Below are 24,580 nucleotides of genomic sequence, written 5' to 3' on the forward strand. Positions count from 1 at the left end.
TGCAGTGTGAATAAGTGTAAGTGCAAGCGTAAGCAACTTTCAAAGATTTCAGGACGGCTGACAGTTTGCGCTTAATTTCAGCCAACCTTCAAGAAGACAGTCACTGCTGGGTTGAAGGTTTGTGGCACTGGGGCAAAGCATACAAACTTGCTCTCCACCTTAACCCCCTTGTATAAACCAGAAAAACTACAGGAGACTTTTCCTCTCAAACTCCTACATTACATAGACACAAGACTAATATAGGCCTTGTTCAAAAAGATTTGGTTTATAGTAAAAAAAAAATTCCATGAAAATTCTGTAAAGTGCATTGTTACAATTTGTTATACATAATTACACTGACAATCATGGCACTATCAACATTCATGTAAATTATGACAGAAACTTTTCAGGTAATGTGCAAATAATGCTTTTAAAAATCTTTGAAGGACAGTTCAAGTATTTCATTACTTATATACACCTACTTATTTTTTAACCTTAATCAACAAAAGGCTACATTTTGAATATACAATTTCTAGGAATATAAAATGTACTTTTATCTACATCAATTATTGCTCTTCTTAAAAAATGACAATCTAATGCCTGATCACACATATTCTTTGCAGACTTTCTGACAATTCTGTTATCAGCACTTTATACGAGTAATTATAAAATTTAGTTAAAAATTAGTTTATTTTAACTGTCCTAAATTGTAGTACAATTCAACATAACCCCCTATCTTTAGACAAATGATTCAATTAAGGACATTGCATTCGTCTTGGACTCGAAGCTTTCAACCATACATTAAATAAAATAAACAAAAATCTTACAGCAAATACATTCAAGTTCTACGAGATCCTATTATGTAAAACTGTGTCCTCACATCTTAACAATTCCTGATTTTACATCTTTGAGGCAAAACTGCCAAAAGTAAAAGTAGCACTTAGTCCTGTCTATAAAGAGATGCTACACTATATGCTCTGTGATCATTAAAAGTTACTGTAGGCCTAAGTTCCACTGGTGTTGCCTGTTTGTGCTAGTTGTTGCTTTCCACTGGTTGCAGTTTGTTGTCACTGACTACAAGTCATCCACAGTTATGGCAAGTCCATTGGCAATGATGGTCTCCATGCCTATGTCGTCCTACGTAACAGAAAGGAACACGCACACACACACACAGAAAAAAATGTGTTATGGGTGTCATTGCCAAGTAGCCTTAACGATGATCATACTTAACTGAAACAAGACTTAAAATATATATATAATACAATTTCTCAGTGGGATTTAATATAAATGTTAATATTTTCAGCATCATCTAGTGTCGTAAGTATTCAATAAAAAAAATTCATCCCTAAGCCTCAATTTTCTTAAAATCAATGAAACAGCGCCCTCTGGCGTACAATGCGTAGTAAATGTCAGCCTGTGTGGAGACTGATGGTACTGCATGTTCACACTGGGAATAACTTCAACCGAAAGACTCGCAGGTGAAATTGGCGTCCGTTGATTCATACATTGGAAAACCGAGTTAGCGGTCAGTAATAACTGGTAAAATTGTTAAGTGGAGCCAGTGTGGCCAGTTTTACCCTTAATAAACTCTGTGCAAACGTCGTTTAAATAAAACAAACTGCGTAGTTAGCAAGTTTCCCCAACAGCGCTAATGTCAGCCTCGCGCGTTTTTTTGCGAGGCTAGCAGTTAATTTAAGCGAATGTTAGCTGGTGAAAATCAAACGGCTCGACCTTTATGAGAGAAGAAACTAACGGGAGACCGAGCTATTCCGAAACTGGACATGTGCGTGGGTTTACTATGAGGACCAAGCCTGAACAGATGACAAAAATATGTGGCGAGGACAGCTTCTTCATATACCCGACAGGTGAGCCAAACACACCCCCTCTTGCTCTCTCTGTGGGTCTCCAGCAGTGTTACCAGATCGACAGCTTCCAGCCCAATTTCAACTCTAAACCAGCCCAATTCAATAAAAACCAGCCCAAATCATAACCTTGCCAGAAACCTGTGTAAAACCATTACATAAAACAGATCATAAGTTCAAAACCCTGCCAAATGATGACAGAAGCAGCCCAAAATTCATCTACCAGCCCAATGCTACTTTCCCCAGCCCAAGGTAATCAAAAGAAGCCCAATTGGGTGTAAACCCGCCCAATCTGGCAACACTGATTGTATAATGAGTAGTTCACTTAGAGAAATAACTTTGCAATAGGCTACTGCATGTATGTAAAACCAGCTGTTATTTATAAGCAGTTTTGCATCTTATGCCATTATATAGGTTGCAAAATGAAACGCTGTACAAGACTGGCCTGTACTTTAAGTGCAATTTAGAAGCTTTGCAGTTTAGCCTCGTCTATGTGAGACTGATGGATTGGGTAGGTCATGTATCTCTGTCATTCATGCATAATGTTATTTTCAACAACAATTGTATTGTTTCTAAAAAACAATTAGATGCATGTATTTTACAGGAGGACATAGAACTTGGTTTTCTTCTATTTCGTTCCACACCAACACTTATCTGTTACCTGTTACTGCTCCACTAGCTTATATATACCTACTCTTTATACATTCATGTTTTCCTTTTGAAACAAGTTTTTGTAATGATTTATGATGTAATTTTTTTTTTACCTCTTTTGCACGATTGTCTTTCTAGACTCATGTTTAAATGCATTTTGTTTGGCAGCTGTGTTTAACTAAAGCTAGTTTAGTGTTGAATGTCACTATGAACTAGCTGTCATGTTTCAGTATTGGTTAGTAAGTGTAGATTCTTGTTTTCCTTCACTCTTTCTGTTTTCATGATGACATGGACATTTGCAATTTGGGTATAATTCTTCTTTAGAGATGTTAGGTTGAGTGGCCCAAGTGGCATTATGTCTTTCTTTAATCAGGATTGAAGTATTGTACCTGACATGAATTTTAATTAGGAGACATATATATTTATCTGTATACAACTAGTTTTGTTACTTACAGTGTCTTTTTCTTTGTAGTCTTTCTCTGTGCTGCGATACGACACCACATGGATCAGAGTGTAGACCCTGCAAACAGAGACACAAATAGTTGACACAAAAGTAGACAAATAATTGATAAACTTTAGTTCCAAAAACAACAAGAGATGTCATTATTGTTCTCCATTAAGGCAGGGATTTAGGAATCTTCCCTGCTTATAATAGATCAATATTCAGTAACAGTTAATAAAAAAAGAAGCGGTTTCCCTGCAGTCTTCAAGGTCAGTTTGTAAGTTAGCTGTGAAGCTGTCGATACAATTCTGATTGTGACACAGTTACATAATAGCACAAGCTAAAACTGATGTGAGAAGAATTCAGTACGTGTGTGGCACATGTTTATTTGTGTGTGTGTGTGTGTACCTGTGATATAACATGGCCACAAACTGGATAAAGAGAAGAATAGCAAAAGAAACAAGGAACATCAAACTGAGGGGCTCCACCTGGTAACACACAATGACAGTCAGGATGAGTAGATTTATTACAGCACTTCTGTAAGACATAGCAAAAGATCACAAGATCCTTAATTTTTCTCTGTGTGTGACCCAACCTTGAGGGTCTCTGGTGATAAAGTTCCATTTGGATAGTATTTAGGGATCTTGATGCTGATGACATCACTTCCTATGGCCTGCAGGAAGAAGGTAGCTACCACCCACAGCACGTTGATGATGAAGTACAGGAAGACTGCCTGTGGGGGGAAGGAAAAATGTAATGCTTTGTCTGAAATCTTTATACTAAATAATAAATACATGTAATTTTTGTGAGGACAAAAGATGTGAAAAGTGTGTTTAAATGGGAATTTTGGATTAATGTCCCTCAAAGATCTTAAATGACCCGAGATTCTTTGCTTAGTGTAATTCCCAAAAACCCAGTCCAAGGATGTTTTCTGAATAATGACTAACCACCAGCTTCATGCGCCCCTCCTCTGTTTGCAATCCCATGCAGATAAAAAGCAGCGCTATGCAACAGATATTGAGGGATGAGGCTATTAGCTCTTGTTTGTTTGGATGACCTTTTCACCCTCACTCACTGTTATCATTGCACGTGTACTTGAGGAACACCCTGTTTGATATCAGCTCCACAGTGGTCAAAGTCAACCACGCACCTGTCAGAAGAGCAATAAACCTGACAGAGCTATTTTCCGTTTTCATAGTAGATCCCCAGTAGGCTCAGTCCTCATGATGTACAGTGTTTTAAAGAAGACATAGGATATAAACTGTCCTGATGCATAGTGAGTATTTCGAGGTCAAAGCAACAAGAATGCATACCTAAAGTGAGACAGAATTCATGCCACAAATACAAAAAAAAGCAGATGCTGCAGATAGCTGACCTTGTTGCGCAGGGACTTCAGTTCTCTGGTGACTTCCTCTAGATGTGCTTTAGTGTCAACGATAGGCTTCAAATAGCGCTCGATCAACTTTTCCCAGAAGTCATGCTCACCCTAAACACACAAACACACACGTTTTTTTCTTAGCATTTTTTCACATTGCTGAAAAAGTGGAGTGAAATGTTGCTTAACTCAGTGGCTCCTTTTTAGAAATAGTATTTGACTAAGGCTATCGCAGAGATGATCATGCAATAATAATAATAATTCATGATTGTTTCTTATCTCTTTTTTTGATATACCCGCATTAAATTATAAAGTAAAGCTGTGGATACCAAAACATTTACACCCACCCTGTGTGAGAGCTCACCCTTTTAGACCTATCAGGTGTAAAGTATTGTTAGTTTGGTCACCTATTTGTTCATCCAAACAAAAATCTATTTTCACTTCTCCAGCTGACACTAACGTGTTCCTGTATGCTGTTGTACGGTACTCGCTTCTCTTAGAATCAGGAGCTGAATCTGCATCTTACCTCATCCAGTTGTTCCACTTGCGGGGCCGTGAGTGTTTTCTCGATGGCTCTCTTTACTCTCTTTTCTAAAGTCATCGCTTGACTGGTCTTAAGGAAGTGCCGTGCCTGTGACATGGAGAAAATATAAGACTCAGTGATTCAATCATTTCTCTTTCGCATCTAAGTTTGGTTTTCGTAAAATCAAAAGTCTCTGAAAGGGAAACAGTGAAATGTGAGAAAAGCAGTGTTAAGAGATTGCTTCCAAACTTATCACATACTACTTTAAGATGTGTTATTATTATTATTATTATTATTATTATAATTATTATTGTTGTTGTTGTTACCTGCTTTGTCAGTGCATATCGTAACTGTTCCAGCTCAATTTCTGACAGAACATCTTCAGGCCCCACTCCACTGAGCTCTCCATTAAGAGTGTCTGTTAACATTAAGACCAAATCCTCACACACATCATCCTGATTTTTTTTGCGGAGTGTGTATCTGAGGACGAGAAAGCACAAACGCATATTTGTAATTATGTTGTACAGTATAAATTTAAATACAAACGTAATGAATAACCCAAACAACATAACGTTTCTGATTAATTTTATCACATGAGCTTTAGAGAGCTTATAAATAACATCAACATTTGTAACACAAGCAGACCTATAATACATGCAAAATACTTTTTCATTTATTTTCTGTGTAGTCACGCTCTGTACAGAAGTTTCTGTAGACGAAGCCTAGTATATAAGATCATACAAAAATGTACATGTTTCTGTATAATGTTTTTACCGTATTTGTTCTTGTAGATTTCTCTTCATGTTGGCATAAGTCAGCTTCTTCAGAAACACTTCTTTCACTGGCATCACCCAGTCTATGTACACAAATACACAGACACAAGTAACACTGTTATAGTATGCTTCGTGTTTTATATAGCCTAATGGAATGTTTGTTTGTAGTATTTAGGACTAACAAAGTTAAAGTGCTCCTCACCCCTGACAGGAAGCTCCTCTGGTTCCTCCATGTTACCAGTCATAAAGTTGTCGTCGTCAAATGAACTCTGTGATAGGCTCCGTTTTTCAACACTGTTGTCACTGCACACAGGCGCACACTCACTTGTACTTTGTTTTACATTATGAAGCATGGATGTTGTGTGTATGGATGCGTTTATGATGTCAATATGAAGGATAACGTGATTGTCATGTGGCTGACTAAACAGCTTATTGACATGTTTTTTGACAGATTGACAAAAAAAAAGTAGTTTCCAAATACATTAATGATGATTAATGAAAAGAAAAATAACTACCTGCTACTGGAGTCAGAATCACTGCTTATTTCCTGCTGTTTTTCAGCCTCTTCCTCTTTGGTTATGCCCACTTTGGCAGGACGCTCCATACTTGCTTCTATCTGTTTAATTAGTTCCTGGTTGGCGATTGGAAGGGGAGGGGCTTGCTGTGCCTTCTGGCCTGTGATCTGTTGAAATATCAGACGCTCCGATTCCTGCGTTATCTGTAAAGCCACAGGATAAGAGTCAATAAACCATTAATTCTCCCGTCCTCTTGAAGGCTGGTCAGTAGCAGTGTGGTAACAGTACCTGTAGCTTCATGTCCCAGCAGCAAAGTCGACAGTTTTTGTCACACAGAACATTGTGGTTCTTCTTCACCTCTTCTCCTCCCCTGACAGACAGACAGACAGAAGGATGGACAGTCAGAAAAAAACACAACATATTAAAATACAAACGGATACTTTGAAGGATTATTTGGATTGGCATAAATATAAACCAAAACCTGCTGCATCTGCTTATCTGTCTATATATATCTATATCAGCCTATTTACAGATATAACTTAGCCATTTTTAAGTTTTCCTGATATGTGCTATAATATAAACTTCATTTACAGAACATATGCAAAAAAACCTTAGATGTCAAATAAGAAATAGAGTCATCACACAGTTTGTCCAGCAGAGCGTGCTCCGAATCAATAATCTCTCAGCACTGTCTGCAGCACATGTAGCAGAGACTCACAGATGAGCTGACAGTGGTCCGCATGAGAATTAGTTAAAAACGTAGTTATTTGTTTAAGAAGCAGCTTTTATGATTACCTTTGTCAGTCACAGTGATCGACAATCTGCAAAGAAATCTACAATCTACAAATTTCATCCCAGCTCAATAATTCCCAGTCGGCATATTTCGAATGGTTGACTTTTCTGCTTTAAAATGGGTAGGCTGTCTTTATCAGGCTACCAAACATCCCATAACTGGGGCTGTAGTTTAAATTTGATTGGCTAAAACTGATTTCCCTTATTAAACTCTTACATGAGTTATCTTTAACGTTACAGCTAACATCACTACTGCTAAAAACAGAACTCATTGTATCATATCACCATTGTAGTTAATCAAGTCTCGCTATAGATTGATGGATATTTATATACGTAGATTTCGAGGTTTGTGGCTTCTCTCTGATCAGTATCATTGTGAATTTAAAAGACAAGTCGCTGTAATTATGACCGGTGCATTACTTGTTGGATTCCCTTGTGCCCCAGGACACAATGTGCATGTTAACCAGTGAGTAGATGGTCAGGAGCAGGTATCCACTGGGGATACAGATGAAGTACATCAGACCATAGATTATCATCCCTGGAGGAGAAAACAAAACAACAAAACAGGAAGTTTTATACATAACAAAGCATAAAATATTATAAATAACCGTACTACAGTATGTAACATGACATAAAACTGGTAGCATAATATAACATGACATAAATCTAATAACAAAACATTGAACATAATGTCTATAGCCATACCAAACTCCTCTGGGTGTAGTATAGCTGTCACCATGTACATAATGGCCATAGAGACCAAAAACAAGCCGGTGGGGGTCAGGAAGGTGCCCTGAATCACCATGTCACCTGAGAGGGGAATGTGGTGTGTTAATATATAAAATATATTCTCTCTATCATAAATAAAAAACAAATCACATACACAGTTATATGAAGTCACAAAGAGTACCCACCGATGATGGAGAAGAGGGAGGCCGTCATGAGAAATGCGTACAGAACACTCATAATGCCGGCGATGGTTATTTGGCTATTAGCCTTGGCTACAAAACACACGATGATGTAGAAGACAGGGGGAATGCTTGCGATGATGATGGAAAGAGTACCAGTGAGTTTGAAGACAAATTGGAAAGCACCTGGCAGGACAAGACAGAGAGGAGATTCAGTCATTTATTTAACCTTTATTGAAATCTCCAGGCATCATGTAGGGCATCATTTTCAATTTAAAATACTTAATAATCATGATACACACACAAGAAATAGAATAACAATAACTAACAAGAAAACAGTGTGTAATTTGTGTTGTAAAATTTGCAAAAGTGTTGTAAAAGTTTGCACGCAGGACTTTCATAAATTACCAGATTATTTAGCCCTCACTAATTCATAAAAAGTATGTTTAAGGAAAAACAGATAAGTGGGGATGAGACAATCAGGGACACAATGGTAGAGAAGAAAATGTTCTCATGATTCAACCCCAAGACGGAGTTGAAAACTGTACCTACCTGCTATCATGAGAGTCACAGATGCCGGACCAAGGATAGAGGAACCCACAGTGAACATCTGGTAGAAGATATAAAGCCCGGAGATGGACGAGTTTCTTTTGACTGTCTCCGCACCACTGCAAATGTAGTCACAACCACAGAAGAGTTAATATAAGTAAAACACAGAATTTAAGTTTAACATTGTCATAGTTAAAGCTGATTAAAGTTGTGTAGCCTGCAGAGCAGTCAAATGTTGATTCAGATTAAAATGAGTGAATTGAGAAAGTTTGTGGACAAGAAAGAAGGGATGCAGAAATTGTTTACCCGAGTACGTGTTTGCACCCCTACGAGAAACTATTCCTAATGATCAATGACGGTTACCTGTGCAGGAGGTCCAGTGTGTTAGCCAGTGTAGAAGGTCCCCATCGTCTCCTCTGGTTATAAAACTCTTTGAACTCCTGTGGAGAGTTGGTGTATGCATCTGATGCTGCATTGTACTCCACACGCCATCCTTGCTGCAGTAACAAAGTACACAGCCAACGATCCTCCCCTAGAAGTGAACACACAATACACACAAGAAATGTGAGAAAATGACGTTATCAGTCAAAGAAGGGAGGTAAACTGTTTGCGTTAGCTAACCTTGGTCATATTGCACATATTCTGAAGCTCTGGTTGCAGTCGTTGTGTATCTCTTCAGTACATTGTCATCCATCAAGGAAGACCCTCGAAACAGACTGAAACATCCTGGACTGCACAGTACCGAGCCAAACACATGCTCTGCTGTCTTCTGTAGCCAGTGGCCTACTGCATACTCAAACTTCTGGTACCACACCATGGGACCTGGACGCCAGGCAGGCAGAGAGGGAGGGAGACAAGGTGAAAACAGGTCCTGTTAGTAGATAGTTTGCTTTCACTTTCTACCGTATTACCCCGGCTTTTTCGAGCTGCACAGGGCTAGCTTCCTAAATTAACTACAACGTCTTGGTCTTGGCCCAACATCAATTTAAATAAATCACAAAACCTTCTACAGTAGAGTCAAAAACCAGACAATCTGCAATCAACACACAAAGTAGAGAACAGTTTAACATTTAAAAAAAGGTCTACTTACCCATACCAGTAGGATGGATTCTACCACACGCTGCACCTACATTGTAATACATCCTCAATCTGCCAAACAAAATAAAATTACTGTGTTTGAAAACATTTCATTAACAATATTTACAGATAAAAACAGCTTTTTTTCTCTGACTGGCTAAATGACAAACTGACTGAAAGCTATCTGGCTGAAGCATGTTCTGTGCAGTGATTAATGAAGAGATGAGATCTCAATCTTGAGAGATGATAGTATAAATCAGCTGGTTAATTTGTCTTTGACTCACCTGTCTACAAGCAGAATCACAGCTTTAGGTTGGAAATCAGTGTCTCCGTCCAGAGCCAGGATGTAAGTGTTGTCATCTGAGATGAATTTTCTTTTGTTGTCACTCTCTTGTTGAGGCAATAGGTAACTCTCACCATCCATAGAGATCAAACTGGCTCTGCATGGATTATTCTGACGCTGGACGAAACAGGATAGATATTTCACATGTATAAGTATTACAAATATACTGTAAAAATATTAATGTGAACACGTCTTCCACAGGAAAATCTTACTTTGATAATCTGAGGGTTCTTGGTGATGTAGCCCTTCCAGCCCAGTAAGTAATACAGATACATAATCTGAAAGTGATATGGAATAATGTTATTTGTCAAAATCAAAAACCAGCTGGTAAAGACATCTGCAATTTAAATTAGGTGTGTCCCACAGAAGCTTGTCAATTATAAAGTTGATTAATCTGAGCGACATATTGAAATTGTGTTTAAAGAAATTAAAAAAAAACAACCAAGAAAACAAATCTAAAACTTTTTTACTTTTCATAGATTAGGCTTGGGATTCATTTCGAAAAATTAGGATATGACAACCATACATTGCATGCATGAAGTTAAATTGACAAGCCGATAAGTTTACACATTGAGGTTTAACATGTGCCGGTTACAGACACAGAAAGCAACACTTTTTACTCCATACCTGGGACCATCTTTTCTTGTTCCTGATGAGGCTTTTGTCTTTTAGGTGAATGTAGAGCATGTTGCCTTCTGGCATTACAAACATCAGCCTGCCACCATAGGGAGCATCAATGATCGATACATCATCTGGTTCTTTGTTGGTAAACACCCTGAATGGACGAATGGATGGATAAGAGGTAAGATGGTGAGATAGGTAGATAGAAGGGGTGCAACGATTAGTCGACAAAAGTCAATAACAAAATTAGATGCCAACGAATTTAATTGTCGATAATAGTTGGTTAGGTCATCACACGTATTTTTCATGCTCTGCCCGGACATAACATTGTTTTCCGGAGCTCAGTTTGCTGAGGGGTGAGCCATCTCACATCCTTACTATCTCTGCTGAGAGTAGCGCATGCAGAACAGTGACTAGGAAGCCACAGGTAAACAAAACATAGCGGCGGCCGATGCAACACCATCGCGTCCTAAAAATTCTAAAGTCTGGACCTTTACACCCTCAACACTGCAAAGAAAAGCCTGCTACAGATGTAAAGCGTACCTTGCTTATCACAGGAGCACGTCGGTAATGCGCGAGCATTTGCAATGAAGGCTGTGCAGAAAGTTTGCACATGCTTAAAATAACCTCCAACTGAATTTTAAAGCTGTCGTTAGTTGCAGCCCTAGTAGATAGACAGATGAATGGATGGATAGAGGGATAATCTCACCTGTAAACCTCTATGACAACTTGGACCAAGTCATCAACGTAAGAATTAACCAGCCTCTTCCCTGTCTCCTTCTCAGTCATGAAGGCGTCGTCAACATAAATGTGACACTCAAAGTCGAAACAGTCCTTATGCTCCTCCTTCGAATCTCCTCGATATCGGTCGAACCTTTAAACAACAAGAAGTCAATCTGAAAAATCCACATCTCTTTCATCTCTGTCTATTAAGAAGCTCTGTTGCACTCATGTTCACACGCAGACTGATATACGTTTACAACACTGCAGCAAGGTAATAAGTTAAACCAGTGGAGATTTTCAGTACATGTGAAGTTTCTTTAAAGGGATGTGAGAAACGATTGAAACTCAAGTTGTGTATTATACTGAAGCCTGGGGGTCCACAGTGACAGTGCCTCTAACCTGAACATGGAAGTGAGAATCTTCAGCATTTCATCATAGGTCTCATGCCACATTGTGGCACAAAGATAGATCACACAGCTCTGTATGTCATCATGGCTGTAGAGGAGAGGAGAGAAGAACATTATATTTCATGTTGCAAAAATGCAAATCTAACAACTAGTTAAAATAACACAGCAAATACAAAATAAGATAATCAGGGAAACTCCTCTCACCTCTCTTGGTTTTTGGCACGTGGCACCTTCATCTTGGTGTTGAGTAGCAGGGACAGGTCAATGAAAGCAGATTCATACAGTCGACGAACAAAGAGCTGGGAAGTTCTCTCTATGCGCTGGACCTAAGACACAGACCACAGAGGCATTTAGATGTTTGTCTAAAGATACGTGACCTTGTGGTTGGCGAAAATACCAGTAGATCTAAATTCAACAAAATGTGACATGTAATATGTTTAAGTTCAACTCTCTGTTCTTCGACATTATATGGGTGCTGGAAACAAAACAAAATCTGCCTTTTTATGTGGTCAGTTCTAAAACACAAAAATAGAAATTCTCCTCAATATTTAGTTGCAAGTGTCCATCTCGTATACTAATAACACCGTGTAACCTGGCACGCAGTTGGTATATCAATGCCACATACACTACAACAAAAAGATGGAGGATGCTGTGGTCGGAGGTGTGCGTTAGTTTTGTGTTTTGGGGTCCATGATATAAAGTTGGAAAGGAGACATGCAAATTTTGACTTCATTTTCGACCAAAATGTCGATGTGGCAGTTACCGCCCCTGCATTGACTCGTGTTCAACCAAACAAAGTACACGTAATACGGGCCAATCACTGTACGTTACGTCACTCAAGTCCATTTACTATTTTTTATCAGTAAAAAAAATGGACAAAAATGACAACTATGAATCCTAAACATTAAAAGAGATTCTACTGCAGAGGGATGTTGCTGCTGACCTTTTAATATTTTAATGCCGCCACCATCACAATGGAAATAACATTCAGTATTATTCTATTGGGGTGGCAGCAATTCTCCGAGTATCTCTTTTCATAGCTCGGGTGTGTGTGTGTGTGTGTGTGTGTGTGTTTTCTAGTCTTACCTTGATCTTCCATACATAGTAGGTACATGTGACAAAGCCCGACCACATACACACTCCCTCCAGTGCCAGCATTGAAAAAGGCCATTGCAAGTAGTAGCTGTCCATAAAAAGAGATGGGCACAATATGAATAGATTGAATATTTCTTTTGGATGCTCATATTTTTTAAATATACTTAAAATATTGTTACAGGACATCGAATGCTGTGTAGTTGTGCGACATTTTGCTCACATACATACATTCACATACACATTATTCAGTAGTGAACTCACACAAACACACATTCACACCCAAACATGTACCTGTTGAGTGAAGTCCGACAAATGCTCCTTGTGATTTCCAGTAAAACCAAAGGGGTTGTGTTCTTTTGGCTCAAATATACCAAGCTTTCACAAAACTCTGCAATGAAGATGTGTTTTATGATGATACAACATGTTTTATGATGTTTGTACCAAGTAAAATGTTTCATACCCCCAGTACAAATGTGCTGACTAAGCATAGAGACAGAGGTATCTTACAGCCAAATTTTTACAATTCACCACATGACTGAACAGCTACAAATTTTTTCTGCCTGTTTATGTATTTTGAATGAACAGCTTTGTTAAACGTTATTAAATCAAACAAAAGCATATTGAAACACACACATTATAAGGTACAAACAAAAAAATCACCTCACCTGGTATGCTCCCGTGTTTAGCTCCTTCTAATTGTTGTGCCTGGGTTAGGAAAAGTACCAGGCCCAACAGAAGCACTGCAGGTCCAGTGCAACATAATGGCAGTGCAAAGCTCATCCTGACCGCATGAATCTTACAGGCCACCACACCAAACCAGTGACAGGCTGCAGAGCAGAAGGCCTAAGACAGGGGGCAGCGATATTTATTTATTTAATTATTTATTAGGCCTACTGCAAATTACTTTTAGACTCAAGGAATTCAATTTGAATATTTTTTAAGAGACCAAAAAGATTAGATTAGATAAGAACAGCAAATAAACAAGGCTGCTATCAAACTGTTTTATTACCTGCTTTTATCTACACTGTACCTATGGTGAGCTGTTACGACTAGTTAAGGAAAAATACAATCAGGAAGCCATTAAGAGGAAAAATTGTGATGTGGAAAAAAATATAGTCCATACATTTAAATCTTAAACTGTTAGTTTTTTAGTCTCTTCTCCACCCACCTGTAAGAAAAACACCACCAGTCCTATTTGCAGTAGTTCCCGGTCTTTATCCTTCAGGTTAAAGTCATCCCAGACTATAGTGTCCTCAATGAGTACGTGGTAGATCAGATATACCCCTCCTGCAAGAGAAAAGGGTGAATCACTTATCTAATACACAAAATAAAACAGAAAATATAAAGTATATACTGTATATTACATCATTAATGCAATATATAAAAAAAGCGCAATGAAATGGAGTGTGCTGGTTATAAAAGTAAGAACGAGGTTGAGGTAATTAAATGGACATTTGGCTGTTGTATAGACTGGAAGAAATGTATATTGCATGTTGTGTAGTATAGAAAGCTTTCCAAAGTAAAAACAACTGAACACTCCATCACAGCTGTATCCTCTGACATCACAGAGAGCTGCTTGTTCACCCGTGTGAGTGTTGGACATGAGATTTTTTATTATCTAAGCACGGCAAAACACAGCTGTGTTAGGTGCTGGGAATACATTTCAAGAGCATGTGTAATTTTGTCAGTACATTTTTTTAAGTGTTGTCTGTTGATACAGACGTTGATGCCCGATAATTACCTATCACTATTATCCTCAGAATACTGCTGATGATAAACACAAAGTCCTTGAAACCGTCCAATTCTGACAATGTACCCTGCAGGGAGAAAGAAAGAGAGGAGAGTCCTACTGATCATGTCAAGTCAATTTATTTACACTGTGAAATGAAACACATCCAGCTGAAGCTCTATCAGAAGACATGGAAAAAACATCTGGCACAGCTGGGCGATATAATTAGGCTACTCAAGATGACAAAATGCAACAATAACAAAAACTAGTTTGTAGGTTTGTGCATAGAAGACACAACAATATCAGTGCATGATGAAACATGTTTTACCTGCATGCTGTTCGTAGCTTGTAGTGGGTTTTCCCACCAGCAGAAGGAGACGAGGATTGAAGCGAGAATTCCAATCCCAATGTAGATGAAGCAGTCTGCGCTCTGTCTGTCCACATACGATGTTACACGAACGTAGTAGTCAATCCCCAGGAGGCAGTAACCTGTTAGTTAATACTTGAGCAGTTAGTAAGCTACTCAGTGACTTATGCAAGATAAACATTTTCAGTAAAACATAATACTGACTTGTTAATTTTTTTCAATTCAACTGAATTTATTTGGACTTATTTTTGTCATAATCTCAAGAAAAAATACTCCTTGTTTGCTAGTCTCTTGGTGCCATGTGAAATCAGAGTGCATTACTGACATAGTTAGTTTAAAGTTAAAAAGTTAAAAGTCAAATTTATGTGTGTTATTTAAAAACAACATAAAAAGGTATGTATGTAATTGACATATCAAATAATTCTCAAGAAATGTTGACACTGAATGCATCTCTTGTTTTCTTCCAAAATAACAAATCTAACTGTATAATATCCTTAATTACTGACAAGTATTATTAACCTGTTTCATGGTTAGGTTTAAGCACTAGCAGGACTGGTTTAAGGTTAGGGGAAGGTCGTGCTCTGGTTGAAGCAGAAAAGTCTGCAGTGAATTAAAACACGAATCAACAATCTTTCCCAAACCTCTTCCAAAATGTTTTTGTTTCATAAACCACAAATGTGACTGAGGATGTGAACCCGTAACTAAGTAATTCGATAGGTAAACTAGGCACCTGGCCCTTAAATAAATGAAATAGTTTTCCAGGTTAAGGCTACATTTGCTGTGTAACTAAAACTTTCAGTATTCAAACAATGTGAGCCTCAGAATCTCTAGCTTTCAAACTTTTTGCAACTTGTATTTGAATCCTCAAATCAACACTTGTCAGTGTTGTCCTGCCAATTAGTAACTCTTCCATCATTCATCTGAGACAGTTGTCATACTAAGGATGGCAGATACTGAACCAAACCTGGAAAACACAACTCAACAATGGAGCAAAGAAAAGGAGATATTTAGACACAGGTTCAGTCAAAACCTGAAGAATCACACTGCCACTTGAAGGTGTTCAAAAAACCAAGCAGGACAAACACCAAAGCCACCAGCCAGGCTGGCTGATAGACTGTCAATATATAGAGATTTACCTGCTACTGTAAGACAAAGGGAGCAGATTGGGAATAGGATTTTCCACTTTTCCCTCTGAAGTCTAAATATTATCTGCATAATGGCAGACACAATACAGACTCCTCCGCTGATGAAGAGATTGGTCAGCACGTCGAACCGAGGCATAACCACGAGCACGAGGACTGAAGTGCCAAGAGACACCGCACACTCAATGGCACAAATCTGGAAAAGACACAAAGACTCGCATCATAACGTCATTTAAGCAGTTAAGATTTAGATTTTAATTCAGAAACATTTTATCCACCACTAACTACACACAAAGCAGATAACATAATAAATGAGTAAGCTTTAGAAAAACGTACCAATGACATGGTCCTCATGTTGGGTTTCACGAAGCTCTTGAAGGCACACCTCCACAGTGATTTAAGGAATACCAGGAAGTTAGGGCAGACCAGGCAGAAAACCAACATCAGCATGTACAACTGTCTTTCCTTCGGGCTGCGCATTGAGTTTGGACTGGACAATGTTGACAACACCAAAAGGGAGCCCTGATTGGACAGAGACCAAACTTCTGTTAAAGAAAACCACCAAGTTTGGAGAAATGAAACTTACAATGTGCTGTGTCTTATACCAGATACACAACTGATTTATCCAATTTTGCATCAAACTAAGACTTGAAATTGGTCATTTCCGTCCGTCTTTGGGAGTTGGGTGGCTAGGGCGTTGCGCTGTACAGCGTTGCTATGGATTTCTGAGGGCGAGTAGGGACGTTATTCCTCTTGACCTTCATACACTCATCATACTGCACTTTGTGGTGTTTTTTCAGGTGGTTAAACAAGTTAGTTGTGTTGTTTTGCGGTGCAGACACAGGTCTCATGCACTCTTTGCATAACATCACTTGCCCTAAACCTGAAATACCTCCAAACAACCGATGACGAGCTGTTTCGGAGGGACCCAGCTCTTCGTCCTCTGTTCCAGACATTTGACTTGTCTATGTTGTTTACACTTCCACTCTAAACTGCGGCTGCAAGGTGCCAGCTCCCCCAAAAGTGAAGACAAAACCTCTTGATCGCCACCTGGGGGAGCGGTTGTTAGTTTAAGGAGCGCTTCATTTGATATGCAGCAGAGTTTTCTACGGCCGTAGCACGCATTTTATTTATCATTTTCTAGCTACACATCAATCCACCCTGCAGACTTCACCTCCAGAGAACTAGAAGAATACGAGAGCCGATTAGAGAGGGCATTTGACTTTGTCACTGTTGTTTTCTTTCCCAATGGTCACAATGCATTCCTGTGTATAGCAGCACTTTATTACACTGTAAATATGAAGAACATTTACTGGTAAATCCCTCCCTGCAACCGATCCTTAGTTTAGATGACCTCGTCCTTTGAGACTTCATTGCTTTATTATTCTCATTTACTGTCACACCAATAAGGAAGTTAATCATGCTGAACCGTGATCAATGTTCTTTGATTACATAGGACAACAGAGACAGCGATATATACAGAATGCATTGTTTTATGGCAGAGCATAGTCCTGTGATTCATCATCAAGAAATAGAGGCAAAGACGAGGCCAAAGGAGGAAGATTAGAAATCAATGAGAAATGGAGGCGGAAGCAGAGGGGCAGACAATGTAAATGCTTTCACATACTGCAGAGTTAAAGATTGATGGAGAGAAAATGGAGATAACATCTGTTAGGAAAGAGACAGAGATACACTAAGAGAGAAATCAACTGAGATATGGAGCTGGGAACAAAGGGTACAAGTGTTGTAAACACCGGGCCTACTGTTAACGGCACAGTGTTCATGCTTCTGTGTGGGCAGGAAGGCAGAGTGAGGACACGTGTTTTTGCTGGGGTTTTTTTTACTGATTGATCAAACATTAAATATACAGTCTTCCGTTTTATAATCACAGAGGGTTGGTAAAATGTTTCCTTCAGATGAAGTGTTGAGGAAGTGATACAACATTTTATGTCAACAGCAGTTAAAGTTTGGATGGACTTTGTGTTGATCTTGGTGACCCTGTGGACAAAGCAGTTTGTCTCTTTTCTTTGCTGATCCTGTCCTGTGCATGCACAGTAGAATTACCTTCTGAAAAATGTTGTCCAGCCTTTTTTAACTGTTTAACAAACAAACAACTTTGTAATTTTGCATAGGAAATCGTGACTTTGTATTCTTCTATTAAAAACACCTCACAGTACGTTTAAAGCATTCTCTTTTTCTCCAATTACTTAAGGCTAACTCTTGCCTCAGGGACTCTTTATTTTCAGTGTTAACTTCCTCACAAAGACTCCCATTATATCTGTACTCAAAGTACAGAGCTGACACTTGTAACTGAGTGTGTTTGCTTTTTGGCACTTTTATCACTTGAGATGGTACTGGCTTCACCCAAGTTTGATAAAGGTGCAAGATGCACCACTCTTACCTTAGTCTTAGTCTGAAGACAAAAATACTTGATAGTTTTAGTCACATTTTAGTCATTTTTACCCTCTATAGTTACAGTCTAATTTTAAGTTAGTCTAGTTTAACAAAAACTCAAAACATTGTGGTCAAGTTTTGGTCAGTAAAAAGTCATTACATTTTAGTCATTACTTTTGGTCAAAACCTTTTCTGCCTTTAAACTAATTCAATTAGCCTAACACTGGTTCGTCCTTTCATCCGTCCTTACATTAATTGTTTCTTGACGATGTTCTGCTAAGCAATGCAGATCGTCAGCTGAGGTTATATGTATATTGAAACTTCTGAAACGTTCCGCATGTAAAGTCACAGAACGAAGCCATGCAGCTACAGTAGCACATGCTGCACATTCCTCTCTTGCCTTATTTGCAGCAGTGTTGGTATTTGCCGTTAAAACTTTTTATACATTCATCGTTGCTTCTCATTTAAACAGTCTGACTGAAGCAGACGGTCAATGATTGCTCCTTTTTGTGCAGAAGAAGCGTGAAATGATGCGTAAATCACCCCTCTATCCGTAAGAACTTTTTTGTCCCATCTTGTCTCGTTAACGAAAACAAAACATACGTGTGGTCAGACGTGAGTTTTTATTATCAACAATCTATTTTTAGCTCGTCAACGTCTCGTCTTCGTCATGGGTAAAAGGCCTTTAATGAACACTGCCTTAAACTAGTCAGTGTATTACTTTTACCATTAATACCCTTCTGACTCTGCTTATTAGTTCTTATTTTATCTGGGATTTTTAAAAGCAATCGCTCTCGTGTAAGCATCAGAGATCAAATTTATCTTGGAACTTTGAACCCTTTGGTGATGCTTCTTTCTCTTTCCTTTAGTCAACACCAACAATAAATGATGACGTCTTCATAAATAGGCGATAGTTTAGATAGAGAGATAAGTCAATCTTCTCGCTGATAGACAGACAAATAAACAGACAGATAGATAGTCCTACCTTTGAAATGATAGCACTGGTCAGGACAGCCAACCCCACAATAACAGCCACCAGGTACTGGGCCAGTCGGAAACATGTTCTCTTCTGTTCCTTTTCAGATCCTATCGGGTTGAGCTGGAACGGGTCCCACGTGTCCCTGACACACACACATATGAACACACATGCAGTGAATGACTCCAGATATATCGCTGTCACCATATGTATTGAGGTTAAGCACCAGTGAGAACAGTATACAGGGATGCTGAACATCTGTACGTCCGTACATGTGGACACATTTTTAGATTACAGGATTTAGTTCGCATGTATGTGAAACTTAGAGAAAGCATGCGCTGTGTAGTTTGCTGATTTGTTGGTTTGCTGCTAAAAAACTTAAGTGGAAAAGGGATTGTAAATACATAAGGAAGGGTTTGATATACCTGCAAAATCATGAACCAGAGGGCCATTCGCTTGCCACAAGGAAGCCAATGAGACCAAGATGTTTATTGTCTGGAGAGGATCGTGTCATGGGTTCTGTGTGTGTGTCTCTCTGTCTGCAGTTAAACTTTATTGGCCAATCATCCTAAATTTTTATGTTCACATTTATGCCTGAATGCTGAATGACCTCTTGTGCTTGGCCTAATTCAAAGATGCTCTCGTTCAAGGTCATAGTCTCTGTTTATAGTTCACTAAAGTAAGGGCCGATCCAAGATGAAAAAATCCACCCGTTTTTAAGTCTTTGCCGCCAACCTAACTGTAAGGGCGCTTTTTTGGTTATAGTATAATAGTGACACTTCCAACATTGTGGAGTTGGATGCTGGTTACATCTCCTAAAGGTTCAATAGATTATTATGATTCATTTATTCATCTTTTGATAAAAAAACAGACAGGAGCCAGTATCATGGTAACAATCGTTCTTAATCTCCCTGCAGCTGTTAATGTAATCGATCAAAAATAAATCCTGTCTGTATTTAATTTGTTGTTAGTTTTCACACTTTAGTTTGTCTGTCTAATTTACTGTGAGATTAAATCGCTGTTAGATAAAAAGGTACTAGCATGAAGGGTCAGGTGACTGATAACCTGTAGATGTCTTAGGCTGGATTCTACCCAAAGAAACTCCAGCTGCGCAGCAGATATCAAAGCTGTTTGAACCCCCAGAATACCCAGATTATACTTGTTCTTCCGAGAACTAATGACATGACATTTATTATCTATGCCTCTCTTCCTTCCTCCACTGCAGGCTGATTAATGTCACGTACAGAGTAATTATCAGGGTGTGACTCGTCTTCTTGCATTGATAACACATTGCTATCTTTGACCTAGCGAGAATCAGAAATAACAAGTGAGTCCAGGTGAACGCACTTTACAGTGATGCCCTCAGCCACGCTGGCAGGAGGTGTGTTTGGAAGATGAGGTGACGCACTCTTTTCTTTAATGACACTTCTAAAGAAGTAGCTATTACATTAAAAGCTGCTGATAATGGAAGAGCAAGACAGTCTTTGATTATAATGATTGCTCCTGCTCAATATTTTAGAACCCCTTATGAATATAAGAATAATATACCAGTATTCACTATATGGTCAAAAAGAACTGCTGAGAATAATAACCCAGAATGCTTTGTTACTGAACCCATTTAATGGGCAGCAGTGCCAGTAAAGAACCAGATTTTCGGTATCTATTACTCTCCATCACTAACGCTGCTCACTAGACCCCCCGGCAACTTACTATTAATGGTAATTGCCTTCCAAGTGCTGTTATTATTTTGCGCAGCTCTAGAAGAAGACTTGTTGTACTGCTCCCAAACCTAAAGACCAGCTGTAAGAGGAAGCATTAATCTTCTGACTGAGTTAATACACTTAACACACTGAATAATCCCACAAATCCTGAGAGAACGCCAATTGTCGCATGTTCTTATTTCCTTTTATAAGTCAAACTATGATCGCAACCAGCTTCCACCAGAGTGACGTCAGCACTCGCCAGTGTCTCAAATAGAAACCATTTGAAAAGCATCTTTAGGAGAGCAATGGGCTACATCTGGCGCTTTTGTTTAGAAACTTATCACATACAATATGATCTTTAAACCATCAACCTAAACAGTCTAACTGTAGTCTAACTTTATCTGCTTAGCTGTCACAAACAGATGATACTCGTACTCGTCTCAACAGTTGTCCGCCTAATAGGCTTATTGTGTAAATGGCACATTCCTTAACCATTACAGCAAAACTGAATAAACATTTGTTTTTCCATTTTAGTGATCCTTTTTTGTATAATAAAGCATTTAATTGTACTCTGTACTCAAAACTCGATTGTCAACATTTAGTTTCCTCAGACTTTACTTGCACTTTCTGAAATCTGAAGTGCATTTAATCAAAATCTCAACACAAAAACAACCCAATTCTTCTGACCTCAGAGATACTAAACATCTGAATGTGATTAAAACTGTCGTAAGTATTTAACATTTTTAATGGCGCCTTCTTCCCTAACAGCAGTCAGTGTCTGCAGGGATGAAATCAGCCTCAGCAGTAAAGAGCAGCACAGCAGTGCGCTGGGGAAATAAACTGTTTACTCTAATAGCAAATTATACACAATAGAAATCTGGTTGCATAATACTGTGTGTGGACTACTGAATAATAATGTTCATTACCACTATTCACCTTGCTAACAATCAATCAGCTAACAATGATTATGAGGTCAATAAATCTGATTGTGTGTGCCGGATGAAGTGGAATATCTGCATGGTGCGATGACTGTATTTCTTTGTTAATATAAGATCAAGAACCTGTTGGCATGATGCATTTTGACCCTAAATACAGAAAAAATATTCACTTTGTAAGTTTCACTTCCAGTACGTTTAAGCAGAGAGGATGAAGACAATTCTCTACAATTACTGTACGAGTAAAACGAGCGAAAGATGGCCGGAGAAAAAGCTTTTTATGTTTGTGTTCAAACTACAGGTGTAATGTGAAATCATTTTTGTGTACATTATGAACAGATAATATAATCTAAACAGGAACCAACAGCCTCTAAATGTTCCTAATAGTATCGTCCTTATTGAGATATTCAGACCTTCAGGGAGACACATTGTACATGGTTCATGTTTGTCGGGCAGTGTAGAATATGGCATGACTGATTTGGTGTTATTTCTACTTCATGAAATAACAATTTATGCTGCAAGGTTTGATTGATTAGTTGATTGACAGAACATAAGTTAGCTACTATTAATTCATTCAATCCATTAATTGTCAAAGTCATTATTCATACAAATTTGAGGACCTGCAGTGTTTGATGTTCGTGACAGGAAGTCTGAATGTATTTGGGTAAAAACAAGAAATATATAGGCGTCACTTCAAAGTTTAGGAAACTTTTCATAATGAGTTTCCTTTTTTCTCATTTGTTTTTAACCCAAATATAAATGGAGAAATGTTGTGCCTATTATTGATGATGAAAAATTGTTAATTGCAACCCTGCTTATTAGGATTGTTCATAATACATCGGAAATGTCCAGGAGAGCTTTTCAATGTTCTCCATCATTTTTCAGACACTTTTAACTTGATCCTTAAATTTCATTTATACTTTCATTCACTTCATTATCTTTACTCGAATCATTATTTATTATACAGTGAGATAATGAGGCACATCGTTTGTCCTCGCTTCACCTCATTGACACGTGAAACCAACCAAGAGCTTCCTCCTCCACCCGTTCCTCCCGCTATATAAACTACCATTAATTTTTATTGTTGTTATTGCAACTCTAAGAAGTATTTATAATCCGTTACCAAACTCCCATTCTGTTTCTATGTATAATTATTGTCTGGCGGTTAATGTTAATGTCTTAGAATTTCTTGATGTATGCGCTGCTTATATCCAGTATTAATCTGAACACAAACACAGACTTTAGCTTTTACACCCTGAATACAAATTTTATATTTATTTCTACAGGTTATTCCTTCACAGCACAGGCCCAAACTTGTTTAAACAATTCCACCGACGGACAAAGACGGCAGGTGTTACAAGAATAAAAGTCATCAGTAACATCCATAACCATCTTAAATAAAAGTAGATGTGAAATGTGATGACATAAAGATTTTTTTGTCTTTACCTGTGTCTTCCTTCCCTTTTCTTTCCTCTGTATTTCAGTTCCTCCATCTCCCGCGTCTACTCCACCCCTGATGGTGGCCTGTGAAGAACCTGTGTTACAAAAGGGAAAGAAAAATGTTCAGACAGTCTGAAATTTGTCATTTTCTCTGAAGGGTTTGGTTAACAGTCATATTTATTTAAAAGTGACATATAAAGAAGAAAAAAGAACAGCATTACTTCACATTATGGGCATCTTTGACCTTATCAAATCGTGTTAAAATACAAGAAAACTTTACCTTGATGTCTTGAATTCTCCTGTTGATTAGATCTTTGTTTTCAAGTGTTCAGCGCTTCACCCGAGGCTGCTTAGTTTCTCCTCACAGAAGAACTCTCTTCAGGCCACTTCCAAGTTACAAAGTTTCCAAACTCAAATATCAGCAAACTTTTATCCACAAGAATGAGATTTCAGTCTTGTGATGTGGAATCCCAAATCATCCATCCATCGAGTGCAAACGTATCTTTACGTTACTTTTATTTTGAAAAGTTTTCAGTTGAAGTTGAAGTTGAAGTGAAAACGAGGAGCGGTGAAGTGTTGTCTATCTGTCAGTCAGTTTGTCCTTTGTTCATCTTTTAGTCTGTTATCACTAGCTTATGAAAGAGACAGCCATATAAACAGTTAGGCTCAGCCCCTTCAGGTGTGTGTGTGTGTGTGTGTGTACGTGGGATCTGATGACCAAAGTTTATAAAAGCTATGCGGAACACAAAGTGTGTGTGTGAGTGCGTGAGTGCGTGCTATTTCACAGATATTGAAAGCTAACCATGAGCACAAGATACCGTAACCAACAAACATGAGTAAGTACGTATTTCTGTGTGTGTGTGTGTGTGTGTGTGTGTGTGTGTGTGTGTGTGTGTGTGTGTGTGTGTGTGTGCGTGCGTGTGCATGGGTGTGTGACTAATCAAAGTTTTGCAGTGATCACTTTTTATTGGGGGCAATATAAAGGTACAAAGATCATTCACGCTGTGACACACACGCACACCCATATTTCCAGTAATTCACACAGCTACATAAAGCTCACGTTGTGTGCACACACACACACACACACACACACACACACACACACGCCCTCTCTCTCCCTGCCTCTCTCTCTCTTTAATTAACTAAGGCCACACCATTGTTGCACTGCACTAGAGATAACCTCGGGTAATGAAAATGCTAAAGGCAGGCTGCACTGGAGTTGCTTTTTGTGGTCTGACATTTTATTTTGTGACATAATG

General features: G+C 38.5%; 1 protein-coding gene across 1 annotated transcript; it reads right to left on the reverse strand.

Moving 5' to 3' along the window:
* Positions 1-1,053: 1,053 nt before the first annotated feature.
* On the reverse strand, positions 1,054-23,374 carry chs1 (chitin synthase 1). The gene is made up of 34 exons (XM_069660179.1): positions 23,328-23,374; positions 19,253-19,388; positions 16,210-16,395; positions 15,868-16,069; positions 14,693-14,853; positions 14,377-14,452; positions 13,804-13,922; positions 13,301-13,478; positions 12,927-13,023; positions 12,627-12,723; positions 11,745-11,866; positions 11,533-11,628; positions 11,120-11,284; positions 10,417-10,564; positions 10,002-10,067; positions 9,731-9,906; positions 9,460-9,518; positions 8,991-9,191; positions 8,733-8,901; positions 8,373-8,488; positions 7,827-8,006; positions 7,618-7,722; positions 7,333-7,450; positions 6,409-6,490; positions 6,121-6,323; positions 5,808-5,908; positions 5,607-5,688; positions 5,159-5,312; positions 4,836-4,940; positions 4,310-4,420; positions 3,530-3,667; positions 3,343-3,422; positions 2,946-3,012; positions 1,054-1,116 (listed from the first exon to the last, which is right to left on the reverse strand). Exons 1-34 carry the CDS (start codon positions 23,372-23,374, stop codon positions 1,054-1,056), a joined length of 4,206 nt encoding a protein of 1,401 aa, XP_069516280.1.
* Between the last annotated feature and the right edge of the window lie 1,206 nt (positions 23,375-24,580).

Source organism: Semicossyphus pulcher, unplaced genomic scaffold, assembly GCF_022749685.1.
Source record: "Semicossyphus pulcher isolate SPU_LCO1_2020_fin unplaced genomic scaffold, fSemPul1.0.p SCAF_1, whole genome shotgun sequence".
Lineage (NCBI taxonomy): Eukaryota > Metazoa > Chordata > Actinopteri > Labriformes > Labridae > Semicossyphus > Semicossyphus pulcher.